Source organism: Globicephala melas, chromosome 19 (genome assembly GCF_963455315.2).
Source record: "Globicephala melas chromosome 19, mGloMel1.2, whole genome shotgun sequence".
NCBI lineage: Eukaryota > Metazoa > Chordata > Mammalia > Artiodactyla > Delphinidae > Globicephala > Globicephala melas.
The window spans coordinates 58,947,637-58,963,345 of record NC_083332.1 but is presented as its reverse complement, the minus strand read 5'-3'; the positions used below and the strand labels follow the sequence as shown (position 1 = coordinate 58,963,345).

The 15,709-nt window shown below is 60.9% G+C and overlaps 1 protein-coding gene across 2 annotated transcripts in view; it reads right to left on the bottom strand.

Moving 5' to 3' along the window:
• Positions 1 to 9: 9 nt before the first annotated feature.
• The window catches only part of KIAA0513 (KIAA0513 ortholog), a 59,279-nt gene continuing 43,579 nt past the window's right edge, over positions 10 to 15,709 (bottom strand). Inside the window, exons 5-13 of one of the 2 annotated variants that reach the window (XM_060288415.1) lie at positions 15,463 to 15,533; positions 14,197 to 14,401; positions 13,445 to 13,485; positions 12,929 to 13,007; positions 10,977 to 11,054; positions 9,781 to 9,810; positions 6,902 to 6,982; positions 6,400 to 6,494; positions 10 to 5,411 (exon numbers count right to left, since the gene is read on the bottom strand). In XM_060288415.1, the coding sequence (XP_060144398.1) occupies positions 5,362 to 5,411; positions 6,400 to 6,494; positions 6,902 to 6,982; positions 9,781 to 9,810; positions 10,977 to 11,054; positions 12,929 to 13,007; positions 13,445 to 13,485; positions 14,197 to 14,401; positions 15,463 to 15,533 (730 nt within the window). In that variant the 3' untranslated portion in view covers positions 10 to 5,361. The remainder of the gene's footprint in view (positions 5,412 to 6,399; positions 6,495 to 6,901; positions 6,983 to 9,780; positions 9,811 to 10,976; positions 11,055 to 12,928; positions 13,008 to 13,444; positions 13,486 to 14,196; positions 14,402 to 15,462; positions 15,534 to 15,709) is intronic. The other variant, XM_060288416.1, reaches the window with a different exon arrangement.

Sequence of the window (15,709 nt, the reverse complement as noted above, 5' to 3'; positions counted from 1 at the left end):
TCTTTTTTTTAAGAATTTATTTCAGTTTCTGCCTTCTGACAATCTGAGGTGAAATATATAGACGGTTTTTTTTTTCTTCACAGGAAACAGCTTTGATTTTAGCACTGTTCTGAGAGCTCGACCTTGAAACTTTCTCCACCTGAAAATATAGTTTGTAGAACGTCGCCTCGTGGGACACGAAATTGCGTAAGTGTACATATAACATACCTGCGTCGCGGACCCCGGCTTCTGGGCCGCTAAGGGCAATGCGTGGATATGGCCAAGGCAAGTTCAGGTCCGAGACCAATGGGTGGGAGAGAAACAGGGGAGGCACGTGGGAGACCCTCCTGAAGCCCCAGAGGCCACAGTTAGAGCCACGAAGCTCTCGAGCTGACACGTCTTAAGGGGAGGTACCTGCCATTTGAGTTCGAGCCTTTCCTACTGTTCAGATGGTCGGCCCGTCCATCTCAAGGCGTCCACGGGAACCTAAGCAAGCCTCCAGCACAGGGACAGATCAGGGCCCGCATGTGCAGCCTGTGTGTGGGAACCGGGCCTGCTGAGCACTTCCCTTTCATTTCCGCGAGTGCACCGTCCAGGACCAAGGTGGGGACAGGCACAGCCCCCCGGGGTCCGAGGGGCATCACAGCAGCAGGAGCCCTCCTTCCAGCTCAGCGACCCCGTCTGTGCTGCTCAGGAGGGCGCCAAGCGACAGCGCCCTGGTCTGACCCTGCGGGACAAGCGAGGATGCAGGGTCCCCCCCGCCTGCACAGAGTGATGGGAAGACGGGCAAACCCAGACCGTCCTGACTCGCTCCTGGAAATGACAAGGTGTTCCTTCTCCAATAGTAACCGAGAACTCTAGAGCGGGAGCAGTGTCCCCTTGACTCCTGGGGACACAGCCAGGGGGAAGGTTCCCCCCCGCAGCCCTTCACTCATCTCAAGCTCAGACAGACCAGCCAACGCAGGGACACAGGCCAGCGCCAGGACACCCAGGGACGAGGTAGGCCGGCCACCCGAGGCGCTTGCTGGAGAGGGACTGCAGGGAGATGGCGGCAGAACGAGGCTGGGGGGCCCGGCCACGCGGAGGGTCTTGGCGTTGAGGGTGCTCCTGGGTGGGAACCATCTGGAGAACCCACACAGGCCTGTTTCCGGCCGCCGGGCGACAAGGACGTACTGGGACATGTGACTTGACTAAGGCCTGGCTCCAGCCCAGGTCTGAACGTCGCACACCAGCCAGTTAGGAGCACTTGTCACCGATGCCATTCCCCTGTACGAACTCAGCTTCAAAGGCTTTTCTAGCGAAACTCCCCCTCAAGAATCGTAAAAAGGGATCAGTGATTTGCAGGAAGACGGGGAGATGGCTGAGTGGCAGAAACAGTGGTTCAAGGAAACTAAAAGGCCGGGGGTGGGGCGCTGCGAGAAGAACCCCGGGACCGAGGGGCCATGGGCCCCCAGCCCCGCAGCTCTGCCTGTGGCTGAGGAAGAGGGTGGCCAGGGGGTGACAAGCCTGGCACCGCCCGGCTGCTACCCCTCCCCCGAGGCTGGTGCCGGGCCCTTCTCCGCCTGCTTCCCAAGCTCCCTGCTGTTCTGGCAAATGGCTCAGGCCCCTGGCTGCCCAGCTGTCTCAATTGTAGGTGATTTGGCCATAGAGCTGATCTAACCGCACCGACCTGCTGGGATCCCCACTCGCTGAAAAGCCAACTCGTCGGGGTGCAGCTACGCCCAGGAAGGTCAGGCTTGTAGCTGCAGCCCTGACTGCTGGTCACGGTCACCTGGGTTCAACAAAACTCCTCGCAAGCCCCTTTGTGGCGTAAACACTGCGCTTCTCACACTGGGAGGCTGCAATACCAAGTGCTCTGGGCGATAAACCAACGCACTTGAAACAGCCGACGGAAAAGCAACCCTCAAGCCTGCCACCTCTCCACGGCAATGAACTTCACCGTCTAACCGGGCAGGGAGAGGTGAGTACGGGCTCCACTGGTTCCAGCTCCCGGGAAGGAGGAAAGAGAAAGGTCAGACGGCACCTCTGACTCCAGTGCTGGGTCTCTGCCCTAAACCCAGCGTGGGGCTTGCCCGTGACCCTGACCGTCCCGGGTTTCACTGGAGCACAAAACTCGCGAACTGGACTCTCTCCAGCCCTCCTTTTGGCAACTTAAGAGCTCCTTGGTCTGCTTTTCTCCCCTTTCGGCGATAGGAAAATCACGGTCTACTCCCTTTCACTGTACAAAGAACTTACAATATCAGAACTTGGTTCTGCCTTCGATTAAACGGGCGCACACGGTAGATATAACCTGAATACCAGCACAGCCCCTCTTAAACATCTAACGATATTGCTAAAACTGCAGCAAAGGCTGAAGACGTACAAAGCACATCTCGACACCATCCTATTTCCAAAGCAGGGTACTTTTCACTTGGGAGAATTAGCTGTTTTTGGCTCATTACGATTCACATAGCCCTGAAGGGCAGACAGCAGGAGACTGAAATGCCATTGCTAACGCAGGCCTTCGAAGCTCCTGGCTCGGGACCCTGAACCTACTGGGACTGGAAACTCTCCTCGTGGATATGACCCGACGCTTCCTGCCCTGAGTCTAAGGGTCCTGAGTTTACAGGGAAGGCCACCAGAGTTCTTTCTCCAGAGCCTCCTGTGTGTACGGCGGGGTGAGACTTCTCCGCCCTGGGACCTGAGAGCCCGCCCTGTGTCTGTCTGCTCGGAGCGGGCCTCGGAGGGAAGATCGTGCCACAGAGAGAGGAAACGTCAGCGAGGCAGGCTGCCAGCTCCTGCTAGGCACGCCGTGCGTCCTCCGGGTGACAGTGGTCAGACACTCCGAGGTGAAATGCTCAGCCAAAGGCAGACGCCACCAGGACACAGCAGGACAGCCTCAGAGCCACCCCGACACTGGTCACTCCACGAGGCCCACGGTCTCCGGCAGTGTCCCCTCGTAGGGCTGAAAGCAACAGGCAGCACTTCTGGGGTCAGACTCCACTCTTAGGAGCTAGATTTACACAAACCAGGGGAGAGGAAAAAACCCAAAGCAACCCTTCCTTCTACCTTCAACTGCTATTTCAAGAGGCCTGTATGGGAAAAAAAAAAGGTCTCAAGATCATCTTGAAGTTAAAGTGCCTGGAAAAGCCCCAAGAAGTCAAAGCTGCATTTTTCCTTCCAAGGCTGCACGGGCCCTCCCGCCCCACCCTGCGGGGAGAGAGCCGCCAGCTCCCCAGCACCCCTGGGAAGACCCAGAACCTACTGTCTCCCTCCAGAAATCAGACTGGATCGAACGTCCGTACAAAAATCTTCTATGTACAAGGATAAGTCTTTTGGGCACCTTTAGAATAAAATCTTAATGCCTTTCAACTAACCACTGAGAAAGCCAACGACACGCGGCCACAGGGGGAGAGCCCTGCGAGGGCACGTGGCCCGGCTCCTGTGGGGGGTGGGGGGAGCACAGCACACGCGGGGGTCGTAGCTGAACGTCTCAGGAGGGGCTGTCTCAGGAGGGGCTGCGTCATCTTCAGGAGGCGCTGGAGGAGGGGCCCCCACACCCGTCAGCTGGATGTGATTTCTCTGAAACGCGTTCCATAGAGACCCGTCCTATCACTGGGCCCAGCATCGGGTGGAGGCGCTCCGGCCCGTATGGCCCGCCCCGCACAGGACAGGCAAACTGGCGACACAGCTGTGCTTTGTTTAGTGACACGGCCAGAGAGGCTGCCACCACACACACACACACACACACGCACACACGTGCGCGTGCACGCACACGCCATTGCGAAAACAGCAGGGTTTCTGAAGCCCCAGCCCCCCAGGTCTCCTGGAGGAGCAGCTCACGCCGGCACACTCGGGTCCTGCCGTGTTTCCTGTCATCTCTCTTACAATCACCCGGATGTGCGTTCCTCGGCTCAACCAACGCACGCTCTGCTCTGGAACATTCCAGGGAGGCATCCCCCACGAGGGGAAACTTGGAGGGCCGGAGGGCTGGGTATCTGGCGTGTGCTTGTCATGCTGGAGGAGGTGCAGCGGGGACACGGGACGAAGGACCAAGGCGGGAAGGACGGAGCCCCGCTGGCCTCGTTGTCAGCGCCCAAGAGCTGGGGCTGGGGCGGGGGAACCGGGCTCGCCAGGGAAGCTGCTGGCAGGCTGGAGGCCTGCTGGCCAGACTGCAGTCCCTTGGGCTGGTCAGCTGTGCCTGGTACAAACCTGGGGGGAAGAGCCCCGGCTCCCGGCACCTGAGACGGCGAGGGGGTGTCCGCAGAGTCCACAGGAAAGTGGTCCAAGGGCTCGGGTGGCGGAAGGTACAGGCTTCCCCAGGCGGCCGGGGTGGAGGGCCCGACCCTCCGAAGCCCCGCTACCCCGCCTCACACAGTCACCGCCACAAGCGGCCTCTGCCACGGTGCCTGTAACGCTGACACAGATTCTTTTGTCTGTTTTGAAATAAAGGGCAGCACTGTCTGCTTTCAGAAAGGGCGGTTGTCCCGAAGCCGCTGAAGAAGCTTCTCTTGCCTGTGCTTGTCACGGGACTGATGGCCCCGAGCTACTCCCAGGGAGCAAGGGGCGGAAGCGTCTCCACTCCAGAAGGAAGCTGTCGGCTGCGCGGGGACATCTCAGACAGCCTGACACAGACACCTGAGTGCTACGTGGGTCCAACACAGCCACTCGGAGCCGTGCCGTCTCCCGGCGCCCACACCCCTGACCGTGGCCGGGCCTTCTGCAGCCGGGAAGGCACGTCCTCTGCCCCGGTCTCTCTCCCGTCCTGGAATAGGGGGTCTCCCTCTCCTCCTGGAGCTTCCTGGGACTCCCGTCCCTGCTGCACGGAGAGGGGACCCGGAAAAGAGCCAGCACCAGCCGTGGACCGACACTCAGAGGCCCCCGCCCCCTCTGCTTGGTCCCCGCTCCGCAGGAACCCCACTGTGGGAGGAACCCCATCCCACCCTGCCGGGGGGCCCCCAATCATCACTCCTGACTGCCCTGTGTCACTGGCGTGTGCCACCCCACAGCTGCCCTTCCCTACCCTCCCATGTGCACCCCAGCCTCTCCCGCAGGAGGCTACGATGGACACCGGCCCATCGTGGACCCAGCATCCTCCCTCCTGCGCCCCCTCGGTCCCACGTCGCAGGTCTGCCACTCGGGGATATGGAAAGTCACCTCGGTGTTAGCTGTGTAATCCCAGAGACACTTTGGCACGCAGGTGGGGGAGCAGACACAGGCAGAGGGGAGGCAGGGAAAACGGGCAACCAGATTCTTCTAGCCGCTAGTTCTAGGGCGGTGGGGGGCGCCTCTGGGTGCTGCCAATGTCATGCGGGGGCGGGGGGGTGACAGCCAGCCGTGGGCCCGGGAGGGAGGCGCGCACCCACAGTCCTCCTGGGGGAGCCTCGGGCCAACTGCCGAGGCCTACTCGGCGGCCATCTGCTCGATGTGGTCACTCAGCAGCTTGTACTGCTCTGGAAGAGAGAACAACGTTATTCCTCGTGAGAGAGACGGCGACACGGACGGGCAGGTCCTTCTCATTCGGGGTGATGACAAAGCAGGCCCTCCCGGGCATGGCGAGTGTGGGCTTCTGAAGGAGTGCCCTCGGCCTGGCAGTGGGCTCCGTGGAGCCGGGATGCATCTTCCCGTGGCAACGACGCGCCACAGGGCAGCCCCGCAGGCCCCCAGGAAGCCTGGTGTGGGCAGATGAACCCTGTCACGGGAGCCGGGCGTGGGTCCTGGAGGCCATGCAGGGGTCACGTGGTGGAGGGCACAGTGTTCCTGCCCTGTGACGAGTGGTGGGGCTGGTGACAGCACTTTGAGATTTTCCGGGGGCACCGCCTGAGGCCACCCGTACTTGGCCCTCTTTAACTCGGTCCAGGATGGAGTTTTATTTGTAAACAATATCGATCTGTACAAATCTATGTCTAAGCGGAAGAGTTTTCAGGGGACACGCAGGAAGCATCTTGTAGCACGTGGGATGACGCCTAAAGGCCAGCTGTCGATCAGGGAAGCTGACATCAGCAACGTGTCCCCTCCCGTTACAGAAGCCAGAGATGCCGGAAAGACCTCAAGACCCCCGCCGCTCCCCCGGGACCTGCGGCCACGTGTCATTCAAGCAACGAAGACAGGCCATGTGGTGGCCATTTAGACGGAGGGGCAACTCAGCGCCAGAGTCTGCGCATTTTCAAGGTCAGAGTCTGAGCACCAAGTTATATCTTTTCCTGGGCCCTGTCTGTAAGCACTGACCTGGTGGGCCCCGCACCATCCTGCCCCACGTGGGCAAGCCCTACCCGGCAGAACTGGGTCTCCAAGGGGAAGGAAGAGTGTCCCGCGCATGCAGGCCGACAGGAACGTTTAATGTCCCGTGGGTAATTACAGCAGGGACAGTCCTCTGAGCCGGGTGGGGATTCCAGCACGCAGCGCACTCGCCCCCAAAACCCCGGCCCTGCCGCCACTCACCCTCATCCAGGTTGCCAATCACCGCCTGCTTCTTCAGAAAGTCGTTGCACAGCTTCTTGTTCAGCCCGAACGCCAGCATGTTGTGCGTGAACGTGCTGGGGGGACACGGCTGTGAGCTGGCAGCCCTCCCGCCTCCCGAGGGGAAGGGAGCCGGGGCCCGACATGCAACCCACCGGGCCGGGGAATCGATAGAAAGATGTAAAACCAAATCGCCTCATCGGCCAGCCCTGCTCACCATGAAACCGTGTTAGGGGCGGACTAATTAGGAACCGGAGTCAAGGCCAAGTGGAGCGAATCGTGTGCTTCTGAGCCATTTAAGAACGCACAGTGGTCGTGACACTGAGTCGGGGATGTGTGACGTCATAAGGGTGGCGCTCCCCCCTCACACCGCCCTGCTTGCTCATCTCCTGGGTGACCCGGAGTGGGCGTGGCCCCGTCCGGGTCATAGGGCGGGGCGGGGGGGGGCGGGGGGGGCGGGTGGCAGGCCGGCCCTGGCGCTCACCCCAGCTGCCCGAAGGTGATGTTCTCGTTGAACCGTAGGCTGTCGTCCCGCTCCTCCTGGGTCATGTGGCACCACCTCTCTCTGCAAGCACAGGAGGGGCAGCGGAGGGGCTTCAGAGCCCACATCCCCGCCGCTTGGCCCCCTCCTGCTCTGACCCACAGGTGCTGGCCTCCCTGACAGAGAGGGGACACCTCTGCCGAAGAGCTGCTGGCGCTGCTTCTAGGAAGCCTGACCGAAGGCTGCCCCTCTGCCTGGGGGCCCGAGACCCACACTCATCACCTTCTCCTGGCGGAGACAAGGCTCAGGACCCAGAGACAATGTGCGCTGAGCGGCTGCCCGGAACATTCTCCGGGAGACGAGAACGCTGCCCCCACATCCTTCTCTAAGGTTCAAGGACACGGAGGCCGAGGCCCGTGTCACCGGTGGGGAGGCGTGCCGAGAAGCCGGCGGAGCAGGGGTCAGGAGCCCAGCGAGCGTCTGCGGCCTCTGACCACACGCGGCCCATCAGGCCGGCCCGCCTCTGCCGTTCACTGTGCTCCCAGGCTGCCTCGTAGGGCGCGGGGACGGGCCCGTGAGCACGGAGAAGACGGCACAGAGCCTCTCAGCGAAGCCGGGAACCCAACGAGGAGGGACCACGGCCCGTGAGGCTCCACGTGCTCTCCGTGAAGCAGCGCGGGGCTCAGGGTTCGGGCAGGGAAGTGCGCTTTTGAGCTCTTTTTGAGCTCGGTGTCCCTGACTGAGAGCGAACGCCGCCCCATCCTGCAGGGCGTCAGCCCCTCCCCTTACGGCCAAGCACCCTTGTCCCCAGGGGCCCAGGACCGTCAGCCACTGCACCACTCCACCTCCACCCCCCGGGGCATGGGAGCCGCGTGGCCACCTGAGAAGTGAGCAGATGCCTATTTCCCCTTAAAAATTACACTCTGGACAAGGAGTCTGACTAAAACAGGGCTGAGAGGAAAAAGACAAAAGAAAAGGGAGAGAAGAGGCAGTATGAGGGGGTGAGGGGTCAGGGCGATGGAGAAGCTGAAAGAAGAGGAACAGAACCAACAACATCGACTCTTAACTCCTCTCTCCCCTCCCAGCCCAGGGAGGCTACTGGTGCCGCTGCAGCTGAGCGGGAGCCATGGGACACCAGGGCGCAACAGAGGCGGCACTGTCAGTCTCCCAGTCTCCTCATGCTGACAGGACACCCACGAAGACACCTGGAATGTGCTTCCAGGCACTATGCTAATCCCATGCGATGTTCCTTCCCATCCTTTTTCCCTGAGTGGTCACCCTTAGAATCGTCCAGCCACATAAACTCCCACACCACCACCAGGCTCGCTGGGTACTGTTGCACAGGTTGTGCACTGCACAACCCCAGACCATGTGGAAGTGGCTCCCTCGCAGGCGTGCAGCACAGCAGCCCTGACCCAGATGAGGAGGTCAGTCCTTTTGCTGTGGCGAGGACTAGAGTTGGGACATTTTATCTGATCTCTGAAGAAATAGGTAGAAGGTCATTTGGGATCAGGGGATGCCTACCAACAAATCAATTCCTTAAAATTGAGTTCAGCACCCAATACTGGTCGAGGTCTAATACCCCAGGAGGGCAGATCGTGTGTCTACATTGCCACAGTGGGAATTCGGATGTGTCCAGCAGCTTACAGAAGAGGAAGCCTCCTGAAACGGGGACATTTCTGCCTCTGAGAACAGAGAGGGTGCTGATGGTGCTGCCGGCAGAGTCTGCCAAAGAGGAATCATGCTGGAGGCACAAGGTTGCCCAAGGACCCAGAGCCAACCCCCGGCCCCCAATCTCGGGGTGTCCTGGGGGTCAGATCTGGGATGTGCATGGCCAGGCCACATCTGCTCTGGGTGAGGAGGCCTGTGAGGCCCAGAGGCTCACTTCCCCTCGTGGGGCTCAGAGGTCATGATGCTCCAGCCCTGTCGGGCCTCGGCTGTGGTGCTGGGAAGCCTTGCTCCAGGAAGGCTGGTTAATTACACACACACCCCCGCCCCCCAGAGAGTCTGTGGGAACTTGGGAGCTTTTTAGGAATGGAGGTAGCTGCCGTGCCCAAATGCTCCTTTTAAAGCCATAATAAGGCTGCGTTAAAAAAAACAAGATTTCTCATAAAACAATAAGCACTAAAAATACATCACTGATTAAAGGAAGCATGCTTTGGGAAATTTCCACCAAATTAAAAACAAGTACTGAATCAGAAACTATATTTTGAATAGGCAGGCCTTTCACTCTAAAAATATCTTAACCAAGATATCGAGCACATATCAAGTTCAAACAATTGCAGTCAGACCCCACCGTGGGCTCGCAGGAAATAGCCTGTTCTAGACCTTTGTCTTCAGGGGACCCCCTCACACACACAGGCCTCACATCACACAGTGGCCGGGGGAAGGAAGCAGCTGTCCTTCCTCCGGGACCCCCCAGACCTGTCAGAGTGGGCGAGGGTCTGCCAGAGCCCGCAGGCCCCTAGGCACGACTGCAGGGACAGGTCCTCTGGCCCGACCTGCAGCTCCTGAGCCCGGATCAATGACCGAGCGGACAACAAGGGAACCCAAGGGTGTGGTTTCGGGGTCCGCTGGGAGGGCCAGAGTGGCCCATGGAGGCTGGACTCGCTCCAGGTCGGAGCTGACCTCCTGGACCTCACTGCCCTCTCCTCTCGGGATGCGCACTGGGCCTCGTGGGGCTCTCGGGGGCCGTGGCTGTCTCCTGACCATTTCGGGGTCTCTATGCTCGGCGAGCTCCCCACTGTCTGTCGCCAGCCTGTCCCAGCGCTGGGCCCGCCGGCCGCGAGTCACACCCACGTCTGGTCACACCCCCCTCCCCTCCGACCCAGCGGCCCCGAAGGGCCCCCGCACTGTCCATGGACAGTCACGTGGACACACACCTCTTCTTCTCCTCCTCTCCAGCATCCCCTCTGGAGCGGCAGCAGAAACAGGTAAACAGAGGAACACGTCAAAGTCATGCAAGATATGTGGATGGAAAAGAGAGCAAAGCGTGGAAGGAGGGTTATCACAGCGGAGACGGATATGGAGACGGGGTTCCGGGGGGCAGTGGCCCAGGAGTCTGAGAGCAAAGCAACACGAGGATCCCCCTCGCCTACAGGCACTTCCTGCATCTGCGACTCCCAGAAGGGCGGAGAACTCTCTCTCTAGAATCCTTAGGAATTCCAGCATCGCTTCCTCTCCACGTGCTCCCCTGCCTTCCTGGGGCACACAGCCACAGCAGGCCGCCGTGGGGTACGAGGCAGGTCATCCCGATAGGGTTTACTTCCCCCCCAAAAAAGATTTCACTTAAGATCCCCCAAGTGCTCGTGGACTAAAGCCTTAACCAGCAGGCACCTGCCCTCTCTCCTGCCGGGAGAAAGGTTAAGGGGTCTCCCCAGGGTCAAAGAAGGCGGGGATTCAATTTCATCAATGAGGAGAGACTCAGACTTCAAAGTCCCATGACTGGAGGGGCCCACGAGGTGACCCAGGCCTGGGAGGCCGCTGCCCCTTCCCCGCCCCGCTGCTGCACACAGCAGGCACCAGCCTTAGCTCGCCGCCGTGGCCAGAGAGAGCTGAGCACCGTGCCCAGCCCTCGCCGCTGCCCAGTGCTCAGTGAACCGCTTTACAAAGGGAGTCTTCCGAAGCGGCAAGACTGCCCTCGGGGAAGCTGCAGCCCAGAGGAGTAGGTTGACAGTAGCGACTGCCCTTCCCAGACGTGAGCCCAGCACCCAGGGTCCCGCGGCAGCGGTCTCAGCTCGGGAGTCTGGAGTCTCACAGAGACAGGCAGAGGGGGTCCGAGGGGGGCCCTGTGGGCTTCACTCGGTGGGAGTCTGCATTTCTTAGGAGGGTCAGGCCGAGTCATGCCGGAGCCCGGGGCAGGAAGCGCTCATGCAAGCTGGCCCCCCCACCCAGGAAGCGGTGCGCCCGGGACCCTTCAGGCAGCTTGCGGGGCACCGGGGCCGCCAGGGGTTGAGGAAGAAACAGACGCGTCGACTCAGCCGTTCCGTCCTCCTGCTTTCCTCTTCAGGAACGGGACAATAAAGCCTCGCCCTGGTCCTCTTCCCTGGGGCAAAGCGGGCCTGGACTTGGCTCCTACCTGGTGGTGGGAGACCGCTTTCTCCTCTCACAGTGGACAGCGTCGAAAAAGGCCGCGTTCCAGAACCTCAGCGTGTGCCTGCAAGACAGACAAGGCCCACGTGCCTTTATCCTCAATGGAGCTGGTTCCCCCCCACCACCTGGCAACGTATCCTGAGGGCATCCGTGCGTCTCTCCCAGGACTCGGCCTGGACTCGTGGGGTCAAAGGGGAAGCCGCCACCAGCGGGATGTGGGCAAAGGCCATCTCCCCTTCTCTGCCTCCGGCTGAGCTCCCAACAGGAAGCAGAGGCTTTGAGGAGGCCTGTTTCTCTAGAACACGGCCTAGTAACATGAATGGGACCCCGGCAGGGAGCCCCGGCAGGGACAGGCCACGTGCAGAGGGCAAACGTATTTATAGCGACACACGAGGAAGAGGCACGCTTCCCAGGGATCAGGGTCAGCAGACCTACGGCACGTGGGCCGAGTCCAGCGGGCTCTCCGTCTGTGTGAATCAAGCTTATGGGATCACAGCCACACCCCCACTTACACCCTGTCCACGGCGGCTCTGGCACCACAGCAGCGGAGGGCAGTGGTTGCCTGTCAAGCCTAAAACACTTACCACCCGGCTCTGTACAGAAAAGTGGGGCTGAGCCCTGTTGCAGATAAGACAGCAGCGGAGCCTAGAGGGGCCCAAGCTACGTCAGACGGTGGGACCGGGGCTGCCGGGCTCCCTCTCCCTGCTTCCCCCCGAGGCTGGCCCTGCAGGGTGGGCTCTCCTCGCGGAGGCTTCGGGACAGCTGCAGCCCAGCCCTGGCCGGCCGCGTGCCTCACGCGCCCCATTCTGCCGCCCCAGGTTCTCCCACCGCAGCTAGACTGTGATCCTCGTGGGAGGGGCACGTCTGACACCCTTGGGGTTCCAGGGGCTACTACACCGCCTCCGTGTGAGGAAATAAAAGCCACCGACGGAGAGGCTTCAGAGGGACGAGAGCGTCCTCAGAGAAAGACAGAGGGCGAGATGTCCCCTGACCACTGGTCTCCCACTGCAACCACGGCCGTCACGTGTGTACATTATTGACACACACAGAACAGCTGTACTAGGGTATAAGTCACATACCGTAAAATGCACGCTTTTCAAGGACACAGTTCAGTGGGTTTTAGTATATTCACAGAATTGTGCAACCACCGCCACTATCCATTTCCGGGACATTTTCATCACCGCACTCCCGGCTTCCCCCAGCCCCTGGCAACCACCAATCTGCTCTGTCTCCAGGGCTTTGCCTCCGGGACATTTTGTGTACCTACGCTGCGTGGTCTTCTGTGTCTGGCCTGGGTCGCGTGGCAGAACGTTTTCCAGGTCCACCCATGTCGTGGCAGGGGTGGGTGCCTCATTCCTTTACGTGGCTGAGTGACAGCCCACATTTCATGTACCCACCTTTGGGCTCTTACGAATGACACTGTCATGAACATACGTGCACAGGTTTTTGCTTGAGTACCTGTTTTCAACTCTTTTCAGTATCTACCCAGGAGTAAAACTGCCGGGGTCATGGGCTAAAATTCTGTTTAACTGCTGCCCGACCACTCTCCGCAGTGGCTGCTGCGTGGGACAAGCCCACCAGCCGTGTACGAGTTTCCAATTTCCCTGCATCCTCGCCCATCTTTTCTCCTTTGGTTCTCCTAGGGGGCGTGAGTGGCCTTCACTTCTTTTGTTTATTTGTTTGTTTTGTGGTACGCGGGCCTCTCACTGTTGCGGCCTCTCCCGTTGCGGAGCACAGGCTCCAGACGCGCAGGCTCAGCGGCCACGGCTCACGGGCCCAGCCGCTCCGCGGCATGTGGGATCCTCCCGGACCCGGGCACAAACCCGCGTCCCCTGCATCGGCAGGTGGACTCTCAACCACTGCGCCACCAAGGAAGCCCTGGCCTTCACTTCTGATGGAGACATGGGTGCTGGTGACAAACGTCGAGGGTGGCCTTACCAGATGGGCTGCTGCTTCAGGTGTGTGTACAGGTAGATCTTCTCCCCCTTCCTCTCCTCCTCTGGGCTGCACACAGTCACTGCGGGAGGGGGAGGGAGACTGAGCGAGGCAGACCCCCGCCCCGCCCCGACTCCAGCGACCCTCCCAGCAGGCCCCGCATCATCCCACAGGTCACACAAACATAAGCGGAAACTCCATGGCACCTGCCCTGCGGCTCTCAGGCCTGGCCCTGAGGACTCCTCCCCAGGGAGGGTCCCGGGAACAGCTCCCCCACCACTGGGGATACTTTCCTTGAGTCCCCTGGGAGGAGGAGTTGATCCCCAGAGAGGCGGGTTTTCCGTGGAAATTCAGGAAGCAGTTAGAGACCAGAGCAGAGCGCAGTAGGACAGCGTCCCCTGCTACGGGGGAGCTGGAGCCCCAGGCGTCCAGGGACCTGCGGCTCCCCGTGGGCCGGACTGAGACCTCGTGGCGCTGCTGCGGCACCGCCCGGCCCCGCGAGCACGGGCAGGCACTCACCCGTCTTCCGTGGCTTCTCCTGGGACTTGCCTTCTTTCTCCCTTGGGGAGAGAAACCATAGCAGTGACAAAACGACCCAAAGAACCCTGTTACGTTGCTGAAACGGGATGATGCCTCATAACCAACGTGTAAACCGAAGGTGGTCTTCTCTGCAAACACGTTTACGAAATCAACGCCGCTTGTACCACCTGCCAGCCTTTTAGTGCCTGAGATGTGCTGTTCAGGCTCCTCTGTGCCATTTTCTCTGAATCCAAGACTGTCCAGACCAGAGGAGGAATAAAGCCAAGTGGGCTGGTTGTAACCGAGCCGTCGGAGGGGACGGCGGGGACCACAGGGCGCCCCTGCTTTGTGGAAGTCTCGGTCCCTGCACTGCTCCGAAGCGGCCCCGCCCCCCGCGGGTCCCCGAGTGGCTATGGGAACACCGCTGCCCTGGGGAACGCGGTTTCTCTCACGGCAGCGGGAGGCGGGGTGCAGGGAGGGGGGTGTAACTCCCCTCCTGCCTACCGACAATTTCCGCACGCTCCTCTCCAGCCCTAGAAACACGGGCCCACGGGGAGCATCCCAGCACGTCAGCAAATGGAACAGCGTTTGGAAGCCCCAGAAAACTGGAGGGTGGGGAGGCAGCTGCCCCCCGGGAGCAGCTCTCAGGCCCCAGTGACGGCCGAGGGCGCAGAGATGCTCCCGACACTGGGCCAGGGTGGCCTCCTTGTCACACCCACGGTCGGGGAGGGACGCACGCAGGCGATACTCACTCGCTTCTCCTGGCCAGGGGCCCCTTGGGCTTGGTCTCCAGCCCGAAGAAGCCCTTGACGTTCTCCGTCTTGGCCGACGTGTTCTTCAGAAGCCGCTCGGCGATGTCCTTCTTCTCCGCTAACCAGCTATTGGCCGACTTCAAGTAGGAGTCGATGCTCCCGGCCGGCTTCTCCTTGAACTCGGAGGGGAGCAGGTGTGGTTTACCTGGAGACAGGGGGAGAGAGCAGGGATGAGAGCCAAAGGGAACCACGGAGGCCGGGGCCCCTGCCCTCTCGGGCGGCCGCTGAGGGCCTAGTGTGGACAAGTCAGCCAGGTGCCGCCAGGGGCTGCAGAGGAGACAGGCAGGGATCCAGCCCCAAAGCAGCAGCAAGCCCGAGGGCAGGGGAGCAGCGCACAGGGAAAGTGTAACGTGCAAAGCGATGGAGGAAGACACAAGAGTCTCTCCTTGTGGAGGGAGGGGCCGTGCGGATTCCAGACGGCCTGGCTGGCACCTGGGCTGGTCCTGAAACAGGGAGGCCACTGGACATGGGAGACGGTGCGAGAAGGGCAGCGAGGGAAAAAGAGGTATGTCCCTTCCTAAGGCTGTGCATGGACCGATGTGTCCCGCCCCATATCAAAGGGCTCCACGCTAAGGCCGTCAGAGCAGCTGCTGCAATGGCGCAGAGCAGCAAGGAGAGGGTGGGCTGCTGAGGCGAGGAGACGATGAAGTTGAGCTGCAGAGGTAGGGGACGCGCCACAAGAGCCAGCCCACTGGTGCCTGCGCTGCCCTGACCCAGCTGCAGCCCGCGGGCAAGCCCTCGGCAACCCTCCCCTCACGGCGGCCTGAACGAGCGCCAGTGGTCACAGCCCAAGGCGCTTAACACGGGGAGCCCCCCAGCTGCCCCCAGCTGCGATGCACCAGGAGGCCCCAGGGCCACGAGCCCTGCCCCAGACCCCGGGCTGCTCCAGGTCACCCCGGTCCACAGCTGACCCTGTGTCACATTTGGCCAGAACATGAGACGATGTCCTGCGTCTACCCTGAAGCGTCCTGCCCGTGTGTCTACTTTCTCGTGCCCTCCCAGCCAGGGCCGTCAGCCTCCTGACCCACGCTGTGGACCGTTCTTCGCCTCCCGCTCTAGGGGTCTCCCTCCTCCTTGTTCCCGCCCTGATATCAGCTCCCTTTGTTTTCTGGATGCCTCGCAGCTCTGCCTTAAGAAATCCCCACTTGACGTGGCGTTGGAAGGTGACAGGTCTGCCTGCCACGTAAGCCGCACCCCGGGTCTCACCGATGTGATAGTAGGTGAAGCACATGGTCATGAGGTTCTTTGCAGGCCCGAAGTCGTCCATCTGGTGACACCTGAAATGGAAAGAGAGGTGACTGGCTAACAGATCCTTCCACCGGGTCCTCTCTGCACGTTCCTGAGACAAGACCAGCATGTTCCACAGACACCTCTAAGCTAGTACCTCACTCCCCAGACACTCCAGAGGAGAAGCCACAGAAAGAACTCCCCTGGGTCCAGGCACCCGGCCTGG